The 20,762-nt window shown below is 38.1% G+C and overlaps 2 protein-coding genes across 12 annotated transcripts in view; both read left to right on the top strand.

Moving 5' to 3' along the window:
* The window catches only part of CEP57L1 (centrosomal protein 57 like 1), a 58,981-nt gene extending 52,009 nt beyond the window's left edge, over nt 1-6,972 (top strand). For 5 of the 11 annotated variants that reach the window (XM_025381950.1, XM_025381949.1, XM_025381954.1 and 2 more), the window contains 4 exons: nt 2,104-2,181; nt 2,348-2,541; nt 3,657-3,801; nt 5,819-6,972. In XM_025381950.1, the coding sequence (XP_025237735.1) occupies nt 2,104-2,181; nt 2,348-2,541; nt 3,657-3,801; nt 5,819-6,040 (639 nt within the window). In that variant the 3' untranslated portion in view covers nt 6,041-6,972. Of the gene's footprint in view, nt 1-2,103; nt 2,233-2,296; nt 2,542-3,656; nt 3,816-5,818 lie in introns of all 11 variants that reach the window. The other 6 variants (XM_025381946.1, XM_025381943.1, XM_025381944.1 and 3 more) reach the window with 3 other exon arrangements.
* A 1,928-nt stretch (nt 6,973-8,900) lies between these two features.
* Nucleotides 8,901-20,762, top strand: part of LOC112622375 — a 183,704-nt gene continuing 171,842 nt past the window's right edge. Inside the window, exon 1 of the mRNA XM_025381939.1 lies at nt 8,901-8,955. The gene's annotated coding sequence lies outside the window, so the exon portion shown is untranslated. The remainder of the gene's footprint in view (nt 8,956-20,762) is intronic.

Genomic DNA, 20,762 nt, shown 5'->3' on the forward strand with positions numbered 1-20,762 from the left:
CAATGAGATTCACAGCTACAAAACCAAATAGAAAAATCACTGTAAGTAATTTGCCAGTGGAACACATACTGCCCAGTATGTATGTTTTATGGCATCCTTTCTCTGATGAGTTAATGGAACTTTTTTTCAGTTTACCTATTTATTATAAAAATAGTGAAGGTACAGGAAGAAGATAAAAGAAATGAAGGAAAGAAAAGGTAACTCCTGGAAGAGAAGAGAGTATTAACAGCAGAATCATTTCATGGAAGTACTTAGTTCAAATCCCAAGTTCACAGGGTATGCAAATAATGGTGTCTCTTTTTAAAGACGGAGGGAGTGCTAAAGTTGCTGAAAGTAGGATTAGATTTCAGGAAGCCTCTATGAGAGACCTGCTTCCTATCACACTGTTTCTCCATGTCCTGGACATAGTTCATTCAACTCTTACATTTTGATGTACATAGACTGGTATCTCTAGGTGATAAAAAAAATAAGACAGGAATTTGTGAGAAACAGATAAATATATAAGTATGAAACAGTATAATGGAAGATTAATAGAGGTTTAAACAAAGTGTTGTGGTGCTATGTAGACAAAGGAATATGTGAAAGGTAATGCAAGAAGCAATATTAAAGGAAGCCTTGAAGAATTAAATATTGACAGACCGAGATAAGGAAAAATATATTACAGTCTGAGGGAATTGTTGGTTTTTCCAGGGACCTATAAGTAATAGTCCAGTATTGGGGGTGAGATGAGATCATAGTGGAAGTTAAAGTGGAAAATACAGCTTGGGGTGAGCTAATGGCTGACCTTGAATGCCATGTTAAGAGTTTGAACTTTTATTCTATAAACAGGAACTATTGAAGGCTTCTGAGAAAAGTAGGGACATGATTAGAGTTGTAATTTTAGATGGTAACTTACAGCAGTAGGAGAGTTTTACAGAGAGAGAAATCACATGTGTAGATTTTATGAGAGAATCATATGCGTAGATTCATGTCACTATCACAACAATCAAGATACAGAACTCTTCCACCACTAAAAGACTCCTTCATGCAATCCCTCTATAGCTACACATCCCCTTCCCTGAACATTGGCAACCTCTAATCTGTTCACCATCTGTATATTTTATTATTTCAATTTTATTATATAAATGGAATTATACAGTATGTAACTTTTTGAGATTGGCTTTTTTCCCTGGAGGTCCATCCAAGTTGTTGTATGTATCAATACATCCTTTTTATTTCTGCGTGATATTCCGCATTACAGATGTACCACAATTTAACTGTTCATCTGTTAAAGGATATCTGGAGTCCGGCATGGTGGCTCATGCCTGTAATCCCAACAGTTTGGGAGGCCAAGGCGAGTGCATCATTTGAGGTCAGGAGTTCAAGACCAGCCTGGCCAATATGGTGAAACCTCGTCTCTACTAAAAATACAAAAATTAGCTGGGCAGTAGTGGCACACACCTGTATTCCCAGCTACTTGGGAGACTAAGGCAGGATAATCGCTTGAGCCTGGGAGACAGAGGTTGCAGTAAGCCAAGATTGTACCATTGCACTCCAGTATGGGTGACAGAATGAGACCCTGTCTCAAAAAAAAAAAAAGGATATTTTGATTGTTTCCAATTTTTTAGCTATTACAGATAAAGCTGCTATGAACATTTGTATACATGTTTTTATGTGAACGTAAGTTTTCATTTTTCTAGGATAAATGCCTAAGAGAGCAATTGTTGGGTCATGTAATAAGTACATTTTTAGTTTTATAAGAAACTGCCAAACTGTCTTCCAAAATGGCTGTACCATTTTGTATTCCCACCAACAATATGTGAGTGGTTTTATTTTCTCTGCATGCTTGCCGACATTTGGTATTGTCACTATTTTTTATTTTGGCCATTCTGATGGATGTGCAGTGATATTTCACTAATTTTAACTTTCATTTCCATAATTAATGATGTTGAATATCTTTTCATATGTTTGCCATACATATGTCTTTGTCAGTGAAATTTCTGTCCATGTCTTTTTGCCCATTTTCCAGTTGCATTGTTTTCTGTTGAGTTTTAAGAGTTCTTCATATCATAAATAACTTTTAAAATAATTTCTTATTTATGTTTTTTTCTTGTCAATCTCTAGAAAACTAAATGTATAAAGAGAGGACCACCTTGGCAAATTTGTTCAAAGTTTGGAGCACTGCCTTTTGTGGCTGAAAAGGTGAGAGGGGATAAAATGAAGATAGTTGTTCAAAAAAACTCCTGTTTCATTGTAAGTGCTATTAAAATATCTTCAGTCATTTAAAATTATTCTCAGTTGTTTCTTTTCCCATAAGTCCACCAGTGCAAACTGTTCTGTGAATGCAAGTATGCAAAACCTTTTGCAGAGGAGGCAACATCGTGGCCCACATATCCTTCAGAAACCTTTTAACGTGGCTGAGACTAGATGTCTCCCCAGGCCTTCTAGAACAACTTCCTGGTGTAAGGCTATTCCTCGTGACTCAGAAAAGTCCATTTCCATTTTTGACAATTTATCTGAACTTTTGATGGCAATGCAAGATGAGCTGGACCAAATGAGCATGTAAGTATTTATATATATATTTTTTAAGAGACAGTATCTTGCTGTGTTGCCCAGGCTAGTCTTGAACTCATGGTTTCAGGCAGTCCTCCTGCCTCAGCCTCCCAAAGTGCTGGGATTACAAGCGTGAGCCACCGTGCCTGGCCAGCAATTTTTATTCTTTATCAGGAGAAGTACCATATCACTTTTTCTTCTTAGTCTTAAGAACAATACCACTTATAAATTCTTAAAGGCCTTACTTAGCCATTTGGAAAGATTTGTTGTCACTATTTTTCGTTGTATTTGTTACTATTTAAAATTTCAGTTCTTTATAACTACCACTTTTTCATTCTAAGATATTTCTGTATTCCCAAGATCTGGACTGATAGCTACTACTGTCATTCTAACATATAGGATCTGATGACCTTAGATTAAAACTCACAAAAGCGTTTATAAGAAAAGCTCTCCTTTTGTGTTTTAGAATCTTTTAGCTGAATGAATTATTTCATTAGACAAGTAGGAATGTAATTCCTTGTTTTAGACTCTGGCTGGTCTGCATTACAAATTTTGAAGCATCTATAGTAAGGAAGATTTCCATATGGGATACATTATATTGTGCCCACTTGCTTAAATATATATTCAATAGAAATTCCAGAACTATGTGATTTGGCTGACCAGCTAGTTGACCTAAGACATCTGTAGAAGATACAGCTGTTTCTTCTGTTAACAGCATTTCAGTAGGCTAACTCCAAATCCAGAAATTTTTCAGGCAAATACTTCCACAGCTGGAATTCTTCCAAAGATCCTATATCAATAATGAGGAAGAAAGCCCTTTAATACCTCTGTTAAAGACATCACACATTTTACTACATTGAGCTATGAGCATCAGGAATTCACATATTTTTTAAAGTTGCTTAGCAGTCTTAAGATATTTGTAAAGGTATTTAATTTCAAATCACAGGAGCCTGGTTATAGTTACTGTCGATTTAATTAAACAACCCTAAAGAAAGAGGCTGTTTTTAAAGGTTAATATTTAAGTCTGACTAAAATTTATGATTGAACAGAAAATTGCTTAATTATGGCAAAGACATATATGCAATAAACTATAGTAGTGCTTAATATTTGCTATTCTTTCATAGGGAGCACCAAGAACTACTGAAACAAATGAAGGAAACTGAAAGCCATTCAGTCTGTGACGACATAGAATGTGAACTAGAGTGTTTAGTCAAGAAAATGGAAATTAAAGGAGAACAAATCTCCAAACTGAAGAAGCATCAAGACAGTGTAAGAAGGCTTTAGTAAGAGATTTTAATAAAAAGATAAAACATGGATTCAGTGTCGTATCTCTGTACGACTTTCCAAATTTGAGGTCTGTATATGGGATTTAGTGAAAAGATGGATGGTAGTCACTTAGGCCTATGACAGAATAGAGCCATCTGTCCCACTGGAATAACATGGACCTCCTACGTAACTCTCCAAGTTAAAATTTTTTAAGTGAACAAATAGGTTCAGTTATGTATTCAGAAATTGCTTTGGGGAAATTGTGAGGTAAACTAAACTTGCCTTAGCAGCCCTCCAATTACCCTTTTAGCATTCTTTTTCCTCTTCCTTCTCTCCTCTAATGCCTTAATAATACCCCTTATGTCAGCAGGTCTCTTATTCACTACCAGACATAAACCTGGCTCCTAAGCAGTGCCCCAGTCCTTAAAGCATGATTTCCCCTTTCCCAAAACAGGCTGTGTTGTGTTCCATTCCCTGGGGACCTATACTCAGCTAGCTATAGTGAGTAGGACAGGGATGGTGAGGAAAACTCTATACTTCTGTTAAGATGTAATAACTAAGAATAGCTAACAGTTTTATTATTTTAACAGAAAAATCATGGAATATAATATTTAATTCCAAGACAATGACTCCGTAGGTTGAACTTGCAGCACTATTACACTGCTGGAGCAGAAGGCAGAGGGAGCCTTTCCCAGGAACCCTCAAGTCACCTCATGTAGCCATCTGCCTATGGACAAAATCATCATTCATATAAGTTAATGATATATGAATGTCACAAATAAGCCTCCCTGCCTTTTATAGGAAAGTAATAAAAGATGCAGAATATTATTACTTTTATTCTTATTGTGGGAAAGAAAGGAAGAAAGAAAGAAGTGAAATTTTTAAAACAAATATTTTTATTTTACTGGCTTTTAAGGCTATAATAAGTAAAAATTTCTGTATGTTTTGGAGTGAAGATTATACAACTTGTACACTTTCTTGAAATTGCATAAGAGAAACTTGAAAGGAATAGAAGAATGATCATTTTTAAAACTCAGCTAGTATATATATACTGTATTTTGAAAAACATGATATATATTCCATAATAGCTATACCAGTATAAATTTTAAGCACTTTATTATGATAAATGTAGTATCTGTAATAAAAATTGATTATTAACTAAATAGAGAACTGGGTACTCACCCAAAGTCTGGGTCAGCTCTACAAATTCGACCTATGCTCAAGTGAAACAGATTAAGTAATGGGTTAGACTTTGAAGAAATGGGTTTTGGCTGGTTGATACGTATTGTTTTTGTTTAATTCTGTCTGCCTCCACTATTACCATATACTACTCAAGGTGATAAAGTTATTCCCTTGACTTTTTTTTAAACTGCCATTCAGGAGTACTTTAAATTCAGGAATATACAAAAGTATTTGTACACAAAGGTATTCCTGAATTTAAAGTACTCCTGAATGGCAGTTAAAAAAAACACACATATTTATACATACACACACACATATATATACACATACATACACACACGGGTGTGTATGTATAATTTTCAAAACTTGATACTCATTCCTAGAACCAATTATTAGATTTGCTGTTAATGTTACCAGAAAGGTTCTTCTCTCTGCTCTCTGTTCTCTGGTTTTTACCAGTTATCTTACATAGAACCTTTCCCCCCAGTCTCTGCAGCCCACGTTGACCTTATCTTACTTTGGCCTTCTTACATATACACTTTTTGTCTTATTCAAAGTTATCCTGGTTCATTGTATTCTCTAGTTGTCACATATATGCTTTTTTTCACTAATAGGAGCAGTAAGCTCCTTGAAAGTAAGAACTGTTTTCTTCATTATAATTCTACCTGACAAGCACAGTGTTAGGCATGTAATAGATGTTCAATAAATTAAAAACTTACCGAATTGAACTTTTTAATGTTCAGTTTTAACTTTTTAACTTTAAACCATCAATTCAACCTATTTTGGAATATATTTTTAGTATATTTTTGACTAAAATGTTAGATTTTTTTCTCTCCAGGTCCGTAAACTGCAGCAAAAAGTTCAAAACTCAAAGATGAGTGAAGCTTCAGGTGTTCAGCAAGAAGACAGCAACCCTAAAGGATCAAAGAACATAAAAAATAGCCCCAGAAAATGTTTGACTGACACTAAACTTTTTCAGAAAAACAGCAGCTTTCATCCAATACGAGTTCATAATCTTCAAATGAAATTGAGAAGAGATGATATCATGTGGGAACAGTAACAAAATAGCAAAACTGTCACCTTAATGAACTTTGTCAATGAGACCTTGAATTGTCTAAAGTGGTTTTAATTTAATATAACTTTGTGACATTTTGAATCATGTTTCTAGCTTCTATAAGACATGAAGTTGCAGTATTTTTAAATTAATGCCTAATGACCTACTGGGTTCCAAATAATAAGTTAATTGCTTTTTTGTTTTTCTTATTGATTGAAGCCTATAACCTCATCTTGTCTTAGAAACATTGTTTGCTTTGCAGATATCTTAAGCTAAATTTGAGAAATTGTACTAGATTGACAATATTCAAAATTGAGTTAAATCTGAGCTACAAGTACCATTCATTCCACTTTTCATAGGTTTGCAACCTTAAAAACAAATGTTAAATGAACAGAGTTCAGAAAGATCATTTAGCTTTCCTGGTGTCTTCTTTCTGTTTTGTTTTAGAGCTGTGAAATGTTTTTCTCTTTTGGAAAAGGAAAAGCTTAACAATTAGACAGTTTTATGAAGAAGCCTTTAATCCAAGTTTTATGAGACAATAGGAACCCATAGCTACTTAATTTTTAGGAGACAGTAATTCAGTTGCAGAAGTTTTCATCTGCTATTCCCATTCTCTTTTACAAAACTAGTTTTTTTAAAAAAAATAATGATCCATTTTATCTTACTACTTTATAACTTTTGCTGACTTCTATTCTTTGCATTGTGTGTAATGTCCATCAGTATAAATTGAGACTGAATTTCTAGGACCCACAAAAGTGGTATTTTTTTTTACAAGAAAGTATGGAGGAAGAGGAAGCTGGACATTAAATTACCTCATCCAGCAGAAATTCAGGGTAGTATGGTATGTTTTAATTTTTTATATTTTAAAATCAATAATGTCAAAAAATGTCATTGTGTATGCATGCTTTGTAATAAATTTGCACTTGATCGTTTTTCTGAGCGCCTAGGGGAGCTAGTATGACTCTCCTGAACTCTTGGTTTCTCACTCAAATCCTCTGAAGCAGCTGGGGGACTAGAGTCGTGAACTGAAGTAGAAATAGAGGACAGACAGAAAAGGTGTAATGGAATGGAGGAGCTCAAATATAGGGTAGCAGTTTAAGAGATGGTGATTCCTAAGGGACAGAGTTGGAAGTACGTATTTACTGAATTCTTTGAATCCACAGCTGATGGAGTGTTCAAGCTATAGATGTGAAAGAATTTTTAGGTCAGGATCTTGGGAAGCTAAGGAGAGCAATTTTTAAAAGACAGTTTTTCTATTTTCCTAGGTAATTCCCAAGAAGCTTGTGTAGGAAAAAGTTGGTAATTATGGATCTTTTGGGGAGGAGGAGAACTATAATTCATTCTAATGGTGAGAAGAGATACCATGTTAGAAGACCTTCCATACCTGGAAGTGGGGAGGTGACTGAAGATGGGCACGTTGATACTTGGAATTGTCCTTGAAAGCAGTTAATGGCAGAGATCAAAATTTCCTCCTGGTGTAAACAGTGCATGTGCTCTTTGCCAACTTTCACCCTCCTCATTCACATCCTTAGCTCCTCAGCCCTGGAGATGTTCCATAGGGTGTTTGATCTAAACTCAGTTGTATCACCTTACCTGTTTTTCTACTTTGCCTTTCCTCCTTGAGGATATGAGTTTTATAGTTTAAGCTTAGCTTTGTGCTAAACTTCTTAGCTTTCTGCTATCCACCAGGACCATAATGCAGACCTATAGTTCTGTGGTTTTGTTTTCTATACATTGAGGAAGGTGGCTGAATATATTTAGTTATTAATAAAGTCATTACTTGTGAAGATGTATTGCTTTAAAAATTATCATTAAAAATTTAAAAACCGGCCAGGCACGGTGGCTGACACCTGTAATCCCAGTACTCTGGGAGGCTGAGGCAGGCGGATCACAAGGTCAGGAGATCGAGACCATCTGGGCCAACATGTGAAACCCCATCTCTACTAAAATACAAAAATTAGCCGGGTGTGGTGGCACATGCCTGTAATCCCAGCTACTTGGGAGGCTGAGGCAGGGGAATCGCTTGAACCCGGGAGGTGGAGGTTGCAGTGAGCTGAGATCGCACAACTGTACTTCAGCCTGGTGACAGAGCAAGACTCCATCTCAAAAACAAAAACAAACAAACAAACAAAAACATTTTAGGAACATGGAATATTTCAACTGACAATTTTCTTAAAAATTAGTCCAGTGTAGTAGAAAAAAACCACGACTTCAGAGCTGGGAAACTTGGTTTCAAATTCTGGGACTCCAACATTTAATAGCTTGGACAAGTCAAATAACTTTCTGGAGCCTCAGTTTCTCATCTGTAAAGTGAGGATTATACTATTATATCTCTCACAGGACTATACTAATTTGTTGTGAGGAGTTAATGAAATAACATGGGAAAGCACCCAGCAGAAGAGTTGGCACTTATTAAAAACTCAATAAATATTTTTTGAATCTGAGTGGCAAAAAAAAAAAAAAAAATGTAGAATACATGTTTGCATGGGTTGAAGCCTAAAAGCAAACACCTAAATATATTGTTGGTAAATGTGGGAATAGTCTCACTTATTTTGGTTTTTGTCTCTTCCTGTGTGCCTGAAGGGAAATGGCTTTGGCATCTTTCCTAGCGCAGGTTTCTAATGGGAGGGGGTAAAGAACACAGTCCTATCATGGTGCTGAAATATATAACCACACACAGCAAATTGGTTTGGAGTATGGTGTGGTTGTTGAGGTGAAATTTATTATTGAGAGGCAATGAAGAATGGTGTCTTGTTGCTTCATCACAGCTACTGAGCTCACAGACTGCCTGCTTGCCAGAGCCTTTGACTCCTCGGGGTGGAGCAAAAGATTTCTTTCCTGGGTGGAGCAGTCTGTCTATGGTCAGTGTACAAGAGTTGCTATAGCAACCTCACAGCTGTGCTCTGTCTAGCAGAAACTTGGTATGATTTCACAGATTTTGTTCACTTAAGTAAAAAACAGAGTTGTTTGGTTTTTATGTAATTAGAAATTGAAATAATGGAATTGGAATTTTCTGGCCAAGGCAGGTCTCAATTTTGATGAAACTGAAGCCAGAAAGTTCTAGTGTTTGAAGCAGCAGGTATTGTGACTATATTCTGATACTGGAAATGGGAGTTGGAATCCTGAATAAGCTGTACTTGGGTAGATCATTGGCAACCCAGCTATTTTTATTAGGTTGTAGATAAAGACAGGAGGGTCAGAGGGAAATGTTCAGTTTTCAACAATGTAAGATTAACGTGGGAGATACTTAGTACATAGTAAGCTAACTGGCTGGGATAATGTAGACAATGTAGTTTTTTTGGTGGCTTTCTTACTTTATTCGTTTTTCTTTTTCTTTTTTTTTTTTCCTATACCTGCAGGTAGATGTGAGAGCTGTCTTACTTTAAAAGTATAATTTTAATTATAAATGTATACTCTTTTTTTCTTTCTTTCTTTCTTTTTTTTTTTTTTTTTTGGTGGAGATGGAGTCTCGCTGTGTCGCCCAGGCTGGAGTGTAGTGGCACGATCTCAGCTCACTGCAACCTCCGCCTCCCAGGTTCAAGCGATTCTCCTGCCTCAGCCTCCTGAGTAGCTGGGATTACAGGCACCTGCCACTACACCCAGCTAATTTTTGTATTTTTAGTAGAGACGGGGTTTCACCGTGTTAGCCAGGATGGTCTCGATCTCCTGACCTCAGGTGATCTCCCCGCCTCAGCCTCCCAAAGTGCTGGGATTACAGGCATGAGCCACCGCACCCGGCCTAAATATGTATTCTTAATCCATGATAAGACATCAAAAATTAAATTAAAATTTTACTTGTAATGTGAGAAATCAATCTAAGGGGGGAAGAGGCCAGTTGGTTATGCACAATGGAAAGCGTGTGCATTGCGGACAGAAATGCAACAGCTGCCATTATTGGTGTAGAGTAAATAGTGAAACTCCTAATGGGGTTTCCTGGAACTCTATTCAGCTGTAACTAAAGCTTTACCTACTGAGAACATTTAATTGTAGGTGATGTTTAGATAAGTACAAGCTGACTCTCGACATATGACAAGACAACCCTCATTAAGGCATAATAGCAACTGTGAGATTTTTAAAAAACTCTTTAGTGCTATTGTACCTTTTAATTAAAGTGAGATGAGGATAAATAAAAGTAATATTGACTGTCACTCATCTGAAAATAAATTTAGTTATTGGTAATTAAATAGACCTTATCAATGCCTCAGCCTTTTTCTTCATATTCCATCTACTTGTTTTCATGTAACTTTCTCTTTCAATTCGTTTTTTGTTTTCTTTTTCATGTAAGGAGAATTAGACATAGAAAAATTATAAATTTAAGACTTAAAATAATGTCTGGGCCAGAGTTTGTTGTTACTTTTGCTGTAGATTGTTTTCTTAAGGAATTAGGTGAATTTTCTTTTTTCCTGGTAGGTTTATTGGGAGTGTTCTCATTATTGATATAGATGGATCCAGTTCCCATTTGGGGCCGAGCTCTGTGGCTTGTGCCTGAAATCCCAGCACTTTGAGAGGCTGAGGCAGGCGGATCACCTGAGGTCAGGAGTTCAACACCAGCCTGGCCAACGTAGTGAAACCCTGTCTCTACTGAAAATACAAAAAACATTAGCTGGGCGTGGTGGCATGCAGTCCAGCTACTCGGGAGGCTGAGGCAGAATAATTGCTTGAACCTGGGAGGCGGAGGTTGCAGTGAGCCGAGATTGTGCCACTGCACTGCAGCATGGGCAACAGAGTGAGACTCTGCCTCAAAGCAAAAAAAAAAAAAAAAGGAATAGCCCAGTATTGTTTGTTTGGGGAGGGGCAGGGTGTGGTTCCACCAACAGTGGGCACCAGAATGGTGCTTGCTTTGATACTATGCTAAGAGGAAGAGGTTTGAGAGCCAAGAGTCCTTTATTTGGATATTGGTATCCAATAAATAAAACTTGTTCATCAGTACGTATTTATTGATCTCTAATTATTGATCTCAGAATACTGTACTAGCTACTATGGAATTCTGTTTTCAAGTTGCTTATAGTCTGGAGGAGAGATAAGACATATATATTTAAGGCTGGGCGCGGTGGCTCAAGCCTGTAATCCCAGCACTTTGGGAGGCCGAGACGGGCGGATCACGAGGTCAGGAGATCGAGACCATCCTGGCTGACACGGTGAAACCCCGTCTCTACTAAAAAAAATACAAAAACTTAGCCGGGCAAGGTGGCGGGCGCCTGTAGTCCCAGCTACTCGGGAGGCTGAGGCAGGAGAATGGCGTAAACCCGGGAGGCGGAGCTTGCAGTGAGCTGAGATCCGGCCACTGCACTCCAGCCTGGGCGACAGAGCGAGACTCCGTCTCAAAAAAAAAAAAAAAAAAGACATATATATTTAAAAGGAAGAAAACAGTAAGTGACATGAAAGGCATAATGACTACCACATAGTGGATGCTTAATAAATATTTGCCTACTAAATATTTGTTCTCATCTACTGATAAAGTGCTTTAGAAGTTGGCCTGTTTGTAATTTCTTCGTTTTCTAACTATCTTGATTTATATACCTTCACCTTTTTAAATTTTTTGCTTGGTAGCAGTATTGGTCTAGGATTTTCACTCTTTATTAAGCTTCTTGATTGAAAATACCAGTTCCTTTAGTAATTTCAAACATATGCTGGCCATAGCCAGTCTGTAATCAAATTCAAAGGCATGAGTGGAAACAGTGGGTATGAAACAATGAGGTAAATGGAGAAATGGGGGAAAATCAAGCAATAATGACTTAGACTAAAACAGAACGATAAGAATTATACAGAAAGGTTATATTCTAGAGGCCAACTATTGACTTGCACAGAATTATGCAAAGGATTGCCATTCACTTTCCTTATGAACTTAAGCCCCTCAATTTCTACATACTTCAGCCTCATTGGTTGGATCCAGTCAGTGTTTTTCGTACTATATACAGTCATATCCTACTGGTGGATTGTCAAATCAATTTAGCAGGTCACTACCGTTTTTTTGTTTTGTTTTGTTTTGTTTGAAATTGGAGTCTCGCTCCTTTGCCCAGGCTGGAGTGCAATGGTGCAATCTCATCTCACTGCAACCTCCGCCTCCCAGATTCAAGCAATTCTCCTGCCTCAGCCTCCCAAGTGGCTGGGATTACAGGCGTGCACCACTATGTCCGGCTAATTTTTTGTATTTAATTATTAGAGATGGGGTTTCACCGTGTTGCCCAGGCTGATCATGAACTCCTGAACTCAGGCAATCTGCCCACCTCGGTCTCCCAAAGTTCTGGGATTACAGGCATGAGCCACCGCGCCTGGCCAGCATTTTTAAATGATATAAAATAGCATTAAAAATACCAGAATGTGGCCAGGTGCGATGGCTCACACCTGTAAAATCCAACACTTTAGGAGGCCGAGGCGGGCAGATTGCCTGACCTCAGGAGTGCAAGACCACCCTGGGCAACATGGTGAAATCCCGTCTGTACTAAAAATACAAAAATTAGCCTGGCATGGTGGTATGTGCCTATAATCCCGGGTACTTGGGAGGCTGAGGCCGGAGGATTGCTTGAACCATGGAGGCGGAGGTTGCAGTGAGCTGAGATCGTGCCACTGCACTCCAGCCTGGGTGACAGCGTGAGACTCTCATCAGCAAAAAAAAAAAAAAAAAAAAAAAAAAGATCAGAGTGCATCACACAAAATTAAGGTAGCTAATGTTTTGTGAAACTTTGTGAGTACTGGATTGTCATTTTTAATGTAACCCTAAATGTTTTGGGGGGAAGGAAAAGTTGCCTCTTAATAAGTATTCAGGGAGAATGAATTTGAAGGATGTGGTGAAAAGTGGAATAGCCAATTTAAAATAGGAATACTCCCAAGTCCCCTGTTATGGATGTGCCAATCTATTGTTTATCCCAGAAATATTGTGTATCTGTTTCATGTGTTTTACAGATAACAAGTCTCATTTTAATCAATACTATTGCATTTCCTGGTCTATATAATTCAAGTTTCAAACACTAGCCAACTTACATTAGAGAAATACTGCTTTTTTAATGTGGGCAAATAAATATATTCAATATGAATCCCTTAACAAAATGACCTTATTATTCTACCTCTGGGTAAAATCTAACCAAGCATGAGTCTTATGATTAGGAAAGAAATTTGCTCTGTGGGTGCTTCAGACAGTTTTACAACCAATAAAGATGTGAGATTTGTGGGAGAAAAACTATCTGCATGTCTCCAATCTGAAGAGAGCAAAGATCTGTCATTTGACAAACCTTATTTTTCTGAGCATCAACAGTCAGTGGCACCATAAAAATTAAAAACCTGATAATACCACCAATGTAGTACTCTTTAAAAACATGTCATCTTACTAAGCAATCAACCTGATTGAATATTTTAAAATGAGTAAGTAGATGAATATCTTACCTGAAAGATAGCTTCATTAAATAAAGTAACTCCTGAGAGGATTTCTGTGGCTTTTAATATCCTATTTAACAGATTTCTTATAACCATATCAGCAAAGCCACTCTCCAGCTCTGGACTATGATCAGAAGGTAGGAAGAAGTGTTATAGGGTAATGAGCAATAATAAGGCCACCAAATATAATCCCATTATAATGGCATTCTACCCACTTGTAAAAGTTTCTTCACCACTACAAATTACTAAACCTCAACAATTAAAGAAAGAAATCTTAGTCTTTAAGAAAAGAGGATTGTAAAGTGAGCCAGACGTTCCAATCATATCTAAAATAATGTAAAATAATGTACTTTTCAACTTGACGGCTTAATATAATTAAGTAAATTTTAGGATAGGTTCTAAAAAACCTTGAGAGGCATTTTGTTGTTGTTGTTGTTGTTGTTAATTTGCCTTAAAGTTAAATGTACATTGACCTTTGGTATTTCTTGGAAAAACCTATTACTGAACCTAGTACAGAATGTGAATCATTTCATGCCTGAAATACAAGATTGATGTTTACAGGGCAGTTGTCCAGAATCTCGCTGAATTGGAAAGTATTTCACTCTTCATCACTGTAAGTCCTTTTAACTTTACGAATGTGTTCTTTAAAACGTAAACCATTTTGGTGCACAGGAAACCCACTCAAAATTAAATTTTAAAACGCTCTCAAGAATTCTGTGGAACATTTACGGTTTTAGAACTGACAATTTCTAGCAAAAGTATGTTTAATATCTTGCAAAATATTTTCAGAGATAGCTTATCCAAAATATGTAATACATATGAGAGAATAGCACTGTCGAAATGCTTGAAAACATAGAAAGCATTATTGCCTTCATTTTCCCGGAAATGAACCAAACTACCAATTTAAAGCTGGGCAATTCAGTACCAGAGTTAAAAAGAAGTTACTTTAAAGATATCTACTTTTACTTTAATCTCAAAAATAATTGATTTTTAAAAAAAACTTATTCTATTTTATGTATATAACTTCTCTTTTGATAAACTTAGAAAAATTTATATCAGTATTACATTCTTTGATTCTCTCAAGGAATGATTTAAATGGTGGACACTTAAGCCAAAATTTCAAACAGGGTTCTGTGTTCTTTTACAGAATGGCTCTCAAGTCGAAAGAGGGCTGTGCCTTTGGTATTTGGGTAGGATATTTGCCTGTGATTTCTGATTCTCAGAGCGTTCCCATAAGTAATGCCACAAAGTAGAGTTTGATTCTCTCTCTTTTTTTTTTTTTCTTTTTGAGACAGAGTTTCGCTCTTGTTGCCAAGGCTGGAGTGCAGTGATGCGATCTCAGTTCACTGCAACCTCTGCCTCCAGAGTTCAAGTGATTCTCCTGCCAAAGTCACCAAGTTTAGTTATTCTTTTCATGGTGGAAAACAGTTTCCTCAAATAATCATCATATCAGAGGTCATCATGTATCCTTAGATATCAGCATTGCCAAGACCAGGAATATAGTTATTAGACAGTAACTTACAGGAAAGGCTCAAGGTTTCATTTACATGGGAAATGAGAACTAGACAGGGTGGTGACTGTTTTTGTTGTTAACCTTACCTCAGTGTTTTATCTTGAGTGGTCCCCAAGACCACCATCAGGATCAGTGATTCACTGGAGGGACTCACAGAACTCACAAAAGCTGTTAAGTTATGGTTATGGTATATTATAGCAAAAGAATATAGATTAAAATCAGCAACTGAAAAAAGGCACATAGGGCAAAGTCCAGGGGACACCAGGCACAAGCTTCCAGTTGTCCTTCGCCCATGAAGTCATGTAGACAGCCCATAATTCTCTCAGCAACAATGTGTGACAACATTCTTGGAGAATTGCTAACCAGGGAAACTCCACCAAGCCTTAGTGTCCAGATTTTTTCTTGAGGGTTGGTCACGTAGGCATAGCATGGCTGATAGCCCATGTGACTGACCTTCAGTTTTCAGCCCCTCCAAAGTTGGAGCTGATACTACATGGCCTAAGGACCTCACCATTAATCACATTGTTAGCTTAGACTATCTGGTATGGCCTAAGGCCCCCAGGTAAATTAAAACGTTCATATCAGGCAGGATAGTCCAAGGACTTAAAGGTTATCTTGAATCTGGGCACAGGACAAACATTTCTTTGGAATGTGAAAAGTTTACACAATCAAGACTTGCTGTGTTGATCCTTTACTGCAGTATTGTTTTTTGTTTTCTGACCCAACTGTGATGTGCATTGCTTACCTATCATGGCCTCTGGTTAAGGTGTCAGTCTTGCCTCCAAATTTCCTCCTAAAGCATGGATTTGACCATAAATTTGCTTAGTGATTTTCTAATTTAGTATCATTAATTTGATGACTAGTTTTACTATGTGAGTGTGATAAAAGGCTATGTTTAATATACAAAGACCTTCTTATAAGCCTAGTTAATAAAACTAGGGCCATGTGTTACCACAACATAGGAGTTAACTTTGTCTGGAGGCTTTTTCAAGCCCAAGAGGTTGTCATTACTTTATGTGTAAGATACTGCCCACATACTATACTGAAGTCAGGAACCAAGAACCAGGCAATTTACCTCAGCCAAGTTGCTTGGACTGCTTTGGTTAATAATGGGTTTGCCATATCTACTTTAATGAGATGTGTGGCATGGTCATGGTTACAAAAGTGATTTGTTAATTATTGCCTGGTAGGAAGGAGAACATGTTTTTTTTGAACCTATGCAAATAGCCACATGTCTATGAAAAGTAAAGGGATACTTTTGTGTAATATTTAACCATGTATACCATTGTTTGTGTACTTTTTTTTTTTTTTTTTTTTTGAGACGGAGTCTCGCTCTGTCGCCCAGGCTGGAGTGCAGTGGCCAGATCTCAGCTCACTGTAAGCTCCGCCTCATGGGTTCACGCCATTCTCCTGCCTCAGCCTCCCGAGTAGCTGGGACTACAGGCGCCCGCCACCTTGCCCGGCTAATTTTTTGGTTTTTTTTTAGTAGAGACGGGGTTTCACCGTGTTAGCCAGCATGGTCTCGATCTCCTGACCTCGTGATCTGCCCATCTTGGCCTCCGAAAGTGCTGGGATTGCAGGCTTGAGCCACCGCGCCCGGCCTGTTTGTGTACTTTTTAATGTCATTTTCTACAGGATTATTATTTTTGCATTTTCCTGACACTGTATTACTTACAAGTTATATTAATAATTTTTATTAATATTTTTCCTGAATCCTAAAAGGTCAGTTGGAACATGAGACCATTTAAAGAATATTATTTCATTCCAGTTTATTGAAGGGTAGCCTATTGAGAGTTTGAGATAAAGAAGAAAGGAATCTTTCCTTTCCTTCCTGCCCCGCCCCCCACCCTACCCCTCGCCTTTCTTTTTTTTTTTTTCAGGGTCTTGTTCTGTCACCCAGGCTGGAGTGGAGTGGATGCAATCAAAGCTCACTGCAACCTCAAACTCTTGGGTTTAAGCAGTCCTCCTGCCTCTGCCTCCCAGGTAGCTGGGACTATAGGTGCATGCCACCACACCTGGCTTTTTTTGAGGAGACGGGGTCTCACTTTGCTGCCCAGGCTGGTCTCAACTCTGGACTCAAGCAGTCCTTCCATCTCAGCTTCCCAAAGCTCTGGGATTACAGGCATGAGCCACTGTGCCCACCAGAATTTTTCTTATATGTCCGTTAGAAATAGAACATTAGCCGGGCACGGTGGCTCAAGCCTGTAATCCCAGCACTTTGGGAGGCCGAAACGGGCGGATCACGAGGTCAGGAGATCGAGACCATCCTGGCTAACACGGTGAAACCCCATCTCTACTAAAAAAATACAAAAAACTAGCCGGGCGTGGTGGCGGCGTCTGTAGTCCCAGCTACTTGGGAGGCTGAGGCAGGAGACTGGCGTGAACCCGGGAGGCAGAGCTTGCAGTGAGCTGAGATCCGGCCACTGCACTCCAGCCTGGGCGACAGAGCGAGACTCCGTCTCAAAAAAAAAAAAAAAAAAAAAAATAGAACATTAGCCACATGCTATGATTTCAATATGTCACTCGAAAGCCATTTGTTGGGGCTGACCGTGGTGGCTCACACCTATAATCCCAGCACTTTGGAAGGCAAAGGCAGGTGGATCACTTGAGGTCAGGAGTTCGAGACCGGCCTCCAACATGGTGAAACCCCGTCTCTACTAAAAAAAAAAAAAAAAAAAAAAATTAGCAATTACCTGGGTGTGGTGGCACGCACCTGTAGTCCCAGCTACTTGTCAGGCTGAGGCAGGAGAATCGCTTGAACCCAGGAGACAGAGGGTGCAGTGAGCCGAGATCATGCCTGGACAACAGAGTGAGTCTTGGGCTCAAAAAAAAAAAAAAAAAAAAAACCTTGTGTTGGAAACAATCTCCAGTGAAACAGTGTTGGGAGGTAGGGCCTGATGGATACAAATTACAGTGTCTAGGATGGATACTTTACTCTTTTCTCTTGATAAGGGAGAGAGGTTATGTTATGCACTGAGAACTTTTCAGATTTCTTGCAGAGGTCATAATGTTCCAGACAAGCCAGCAGCAGTCATTCCCATCCCATCACAGATCCAGGCTCATTTGTAGAATGGTTACACAAACCAAGCAAAACCTTCTGTAGAGTTTCTACCCTTTGCTCTAAAGTTACATAAAAACAATTTCAAAATTTATTCATTGTGCATATTTTGTTCTTTTTCATGGTAGATTTGTCTGTTGGAATTAGATATCCCTAAATAGTGTGTTCAAATGATGGTTTTTTCTGACTGTTCAATCTCCAACATATTTCTGAGGGAGACAGGACATTGACTTCGGAGAAAGAAAGCTGTGTAATTGCAAATGGACTATTACAAAATACTATGCCTTCCTTTTTGAGGAGAAAAAAATGCTTTTTAAAAATTAGTGCACAGGCTGGGCGGGTAGCTCACGCCTGTAATCCAAGTCCTTTGGGAGGCTGTGGTGGGAGGATGGCTTGAGCTCAGGAGTTTGAGAACAGCTTTGGCAACATAGTGAGACCTCATCTCTATCAAAAATTAAAAAATCAGCCAGGCACAGTGATGCACGCCTGTAGTTTCAGCTACTTGGGAGGCTGAGATGGGAGGATTGCTTGAGCCCCAGAGATGGAGGCTGTGTGAGCCATGATCATATCACTGCACTCCAACCTAGGAGACAGAGCAGGACCCTATCTCAAAAAATAATAGCAATATACAGAACTACCAGCCTTAATTTATAACATTAGCCACAGATGGATCAAATGTAGTAAAAGTACAAAAAGCATGAGTCATTGGTTGATGGTAGCAGCTCCAGATCTCCAAGGGCTTCTCTACATCCCAGTGGCCACAAAAATATTTTTCTTAATTGATTTGAACTCATAGTGGCATACAAAAATGAAAAACAAGTTTCGTCAATGGTCAGAAGACGAGAGAGAAAGTAAATCAGTGATGTAGGGAGTGATACGAGCAACTTTCCAACCTACTAGTGCAACCTATCAATTTGGCCAAACTCATGTCTTAAGACCCAGATGCAAAGAAAAGAAGTATCTTAGATGACAGAAGATAACAGAATCCTCAAGACAAAAACAAAGTACAATCAGATGTCCTGTCATGTTGCCTCACAAAGAACAGATCGACCATTAAAATGTGTATTTTCAACATTGCTGCCACCAAAGGAGAAATAAATGGCTGTTTACAAATGAAAACCAGCGTGGAAAGCAGACTTGGCCAGGAAACAAAATGTGAAGAGCCAGAAAAAGAACTTGCATCGACTAGATTAAGACCTTATTGCCTCAGGACTGGAAAACGTATACCTCAAATAGCCCTTAAGTTGCTCTTCATGGACAATGTGGTGGACTTTGCCCTGGTTGATGGATACACAAAATCTTAGAGGAATCTATACAATTGTCAAAGAAATAAAGGATTTAGGGGGGAAAGTTTACTTTCCAGGAAAGTTTGCAAGCAACTCCAAGTTTTGAAAGGACTGGCTTATCAAATAAAAAAAAACTAAAAAAAAAATGAAAAAAATCCCACAAAATTACCAGTATTATCAAGTTTGTAGTTGTCTATTCATGGTAGAAAAGACAGCAATTTTCTCAAATGATTGTTATAGCCACAAAGATCATCACAGATTTTCATCTATTATCATTGCAAAAGTTGGCAATAAAATGGCTTTTATTAAAGGAATTAGTAAATCATAAACAAAACTTAAGCATTATTTTATTTTGGGAAAATGAATGACAGTGACCCTCTTTTTGTTTGCTTATTTTTCTCAGGGTGCAAGACATTTTCTGACTACAATGTACATGTTGATAATGCTCTGATAACGGCAGAGCAGTGTGTACATTTTGCTTTCACACATGCTTCTTTTGATCTTTGGTAATTTTAAAAAATGTTTCCATGAACAGATAATGAGGTGGTGTATTATTATTTGAGGTAAAAGAGATAATAATATGGAGCAGGGGGAGCCAAAGTTTAAGAAAGTTGCTTTGGTGCTGGGCGCAGTGGCTCATGCCTGTAATCCCTGCACTTTGGGAGGCCAAGGTAGGCAGATCACGAGGTCAGGAGTTCAAGACCAGTCTGACCAACATGGTGAAATCCCGTCTCTACTAAAAATATAAAAATTAGCCGGGCATGGTGGTGTGCACCTGTAATGCCAGCTACTCAGGAGGCTGAGGCAGGAGAATCATTTGAACCCGGGAGGTAGAGGTTGCAGTGAGCCAAGATTGCGCCACTGCACTCCAGCCTAGGTGACAGAGACTCCGTCTCAAAAAAAAGTTGCTTTGGAAAACAGGAATGTTTTCTTTTTTGTTTTTTTTCTTTGAAGGCAGTTGTCATATCTTTAGGGACAAGATAGTAGGAAGCTTATAATTCATGGGGTTATTATAATTCTAATGATTAATACAAATAATAAAAAAGGAAATTTTGACTGAGGAAAAGGACAGGAGAGAAGGGGGTAGAACAAAATTAAATTTACCAAGACATTTCAGTTAGAAGTTAGACTGGTTGCAGAAGCTGACTGTCAAGACCTCAAGAAAAACATACAGGCAGAATTCTATAGTTCAAAAATTCATATAATATTAAATACTAAGAAGATTTAAGATTCACTTAATTTGTATTCCTTAGATGAGCCTCTTTCAGACACCTTGGTTTTTCCCAGAGCTCTATTAGGTCAAACTGTAGGTTATGTTCCATTAGTAGATCTTGACTTTGATTTAGTGGTTTGTGAAGCAAAGTTGGTTTTTAATGGAGTAGAAAAATGTCACAGTACATTGCGTGGAGTACAAGCCAATGTTGAGATTTTCACTTTGGGTAAGATTTTTTTTTTTTTTTTCTTTGAGACAGAGTTTCACTCTGGTGCCTAGGCTGGAGT

The sequence above is a fragment of the Theropithecus gelada genome, chromosome 4 (genome assembly GCF_003255815.1).
Source record: "Theropithecus gelada isolate Dixy chromosome 4, Tgel_1.0, whole genome shotgun sequence".
In the NCBI taxonomy this organism is placed as follows: Eukaryota; Metazoa; Chordata; class Mammalia; order Primates; family Cercopithecidae; genus Theropithecus; species Theropithecus gelada.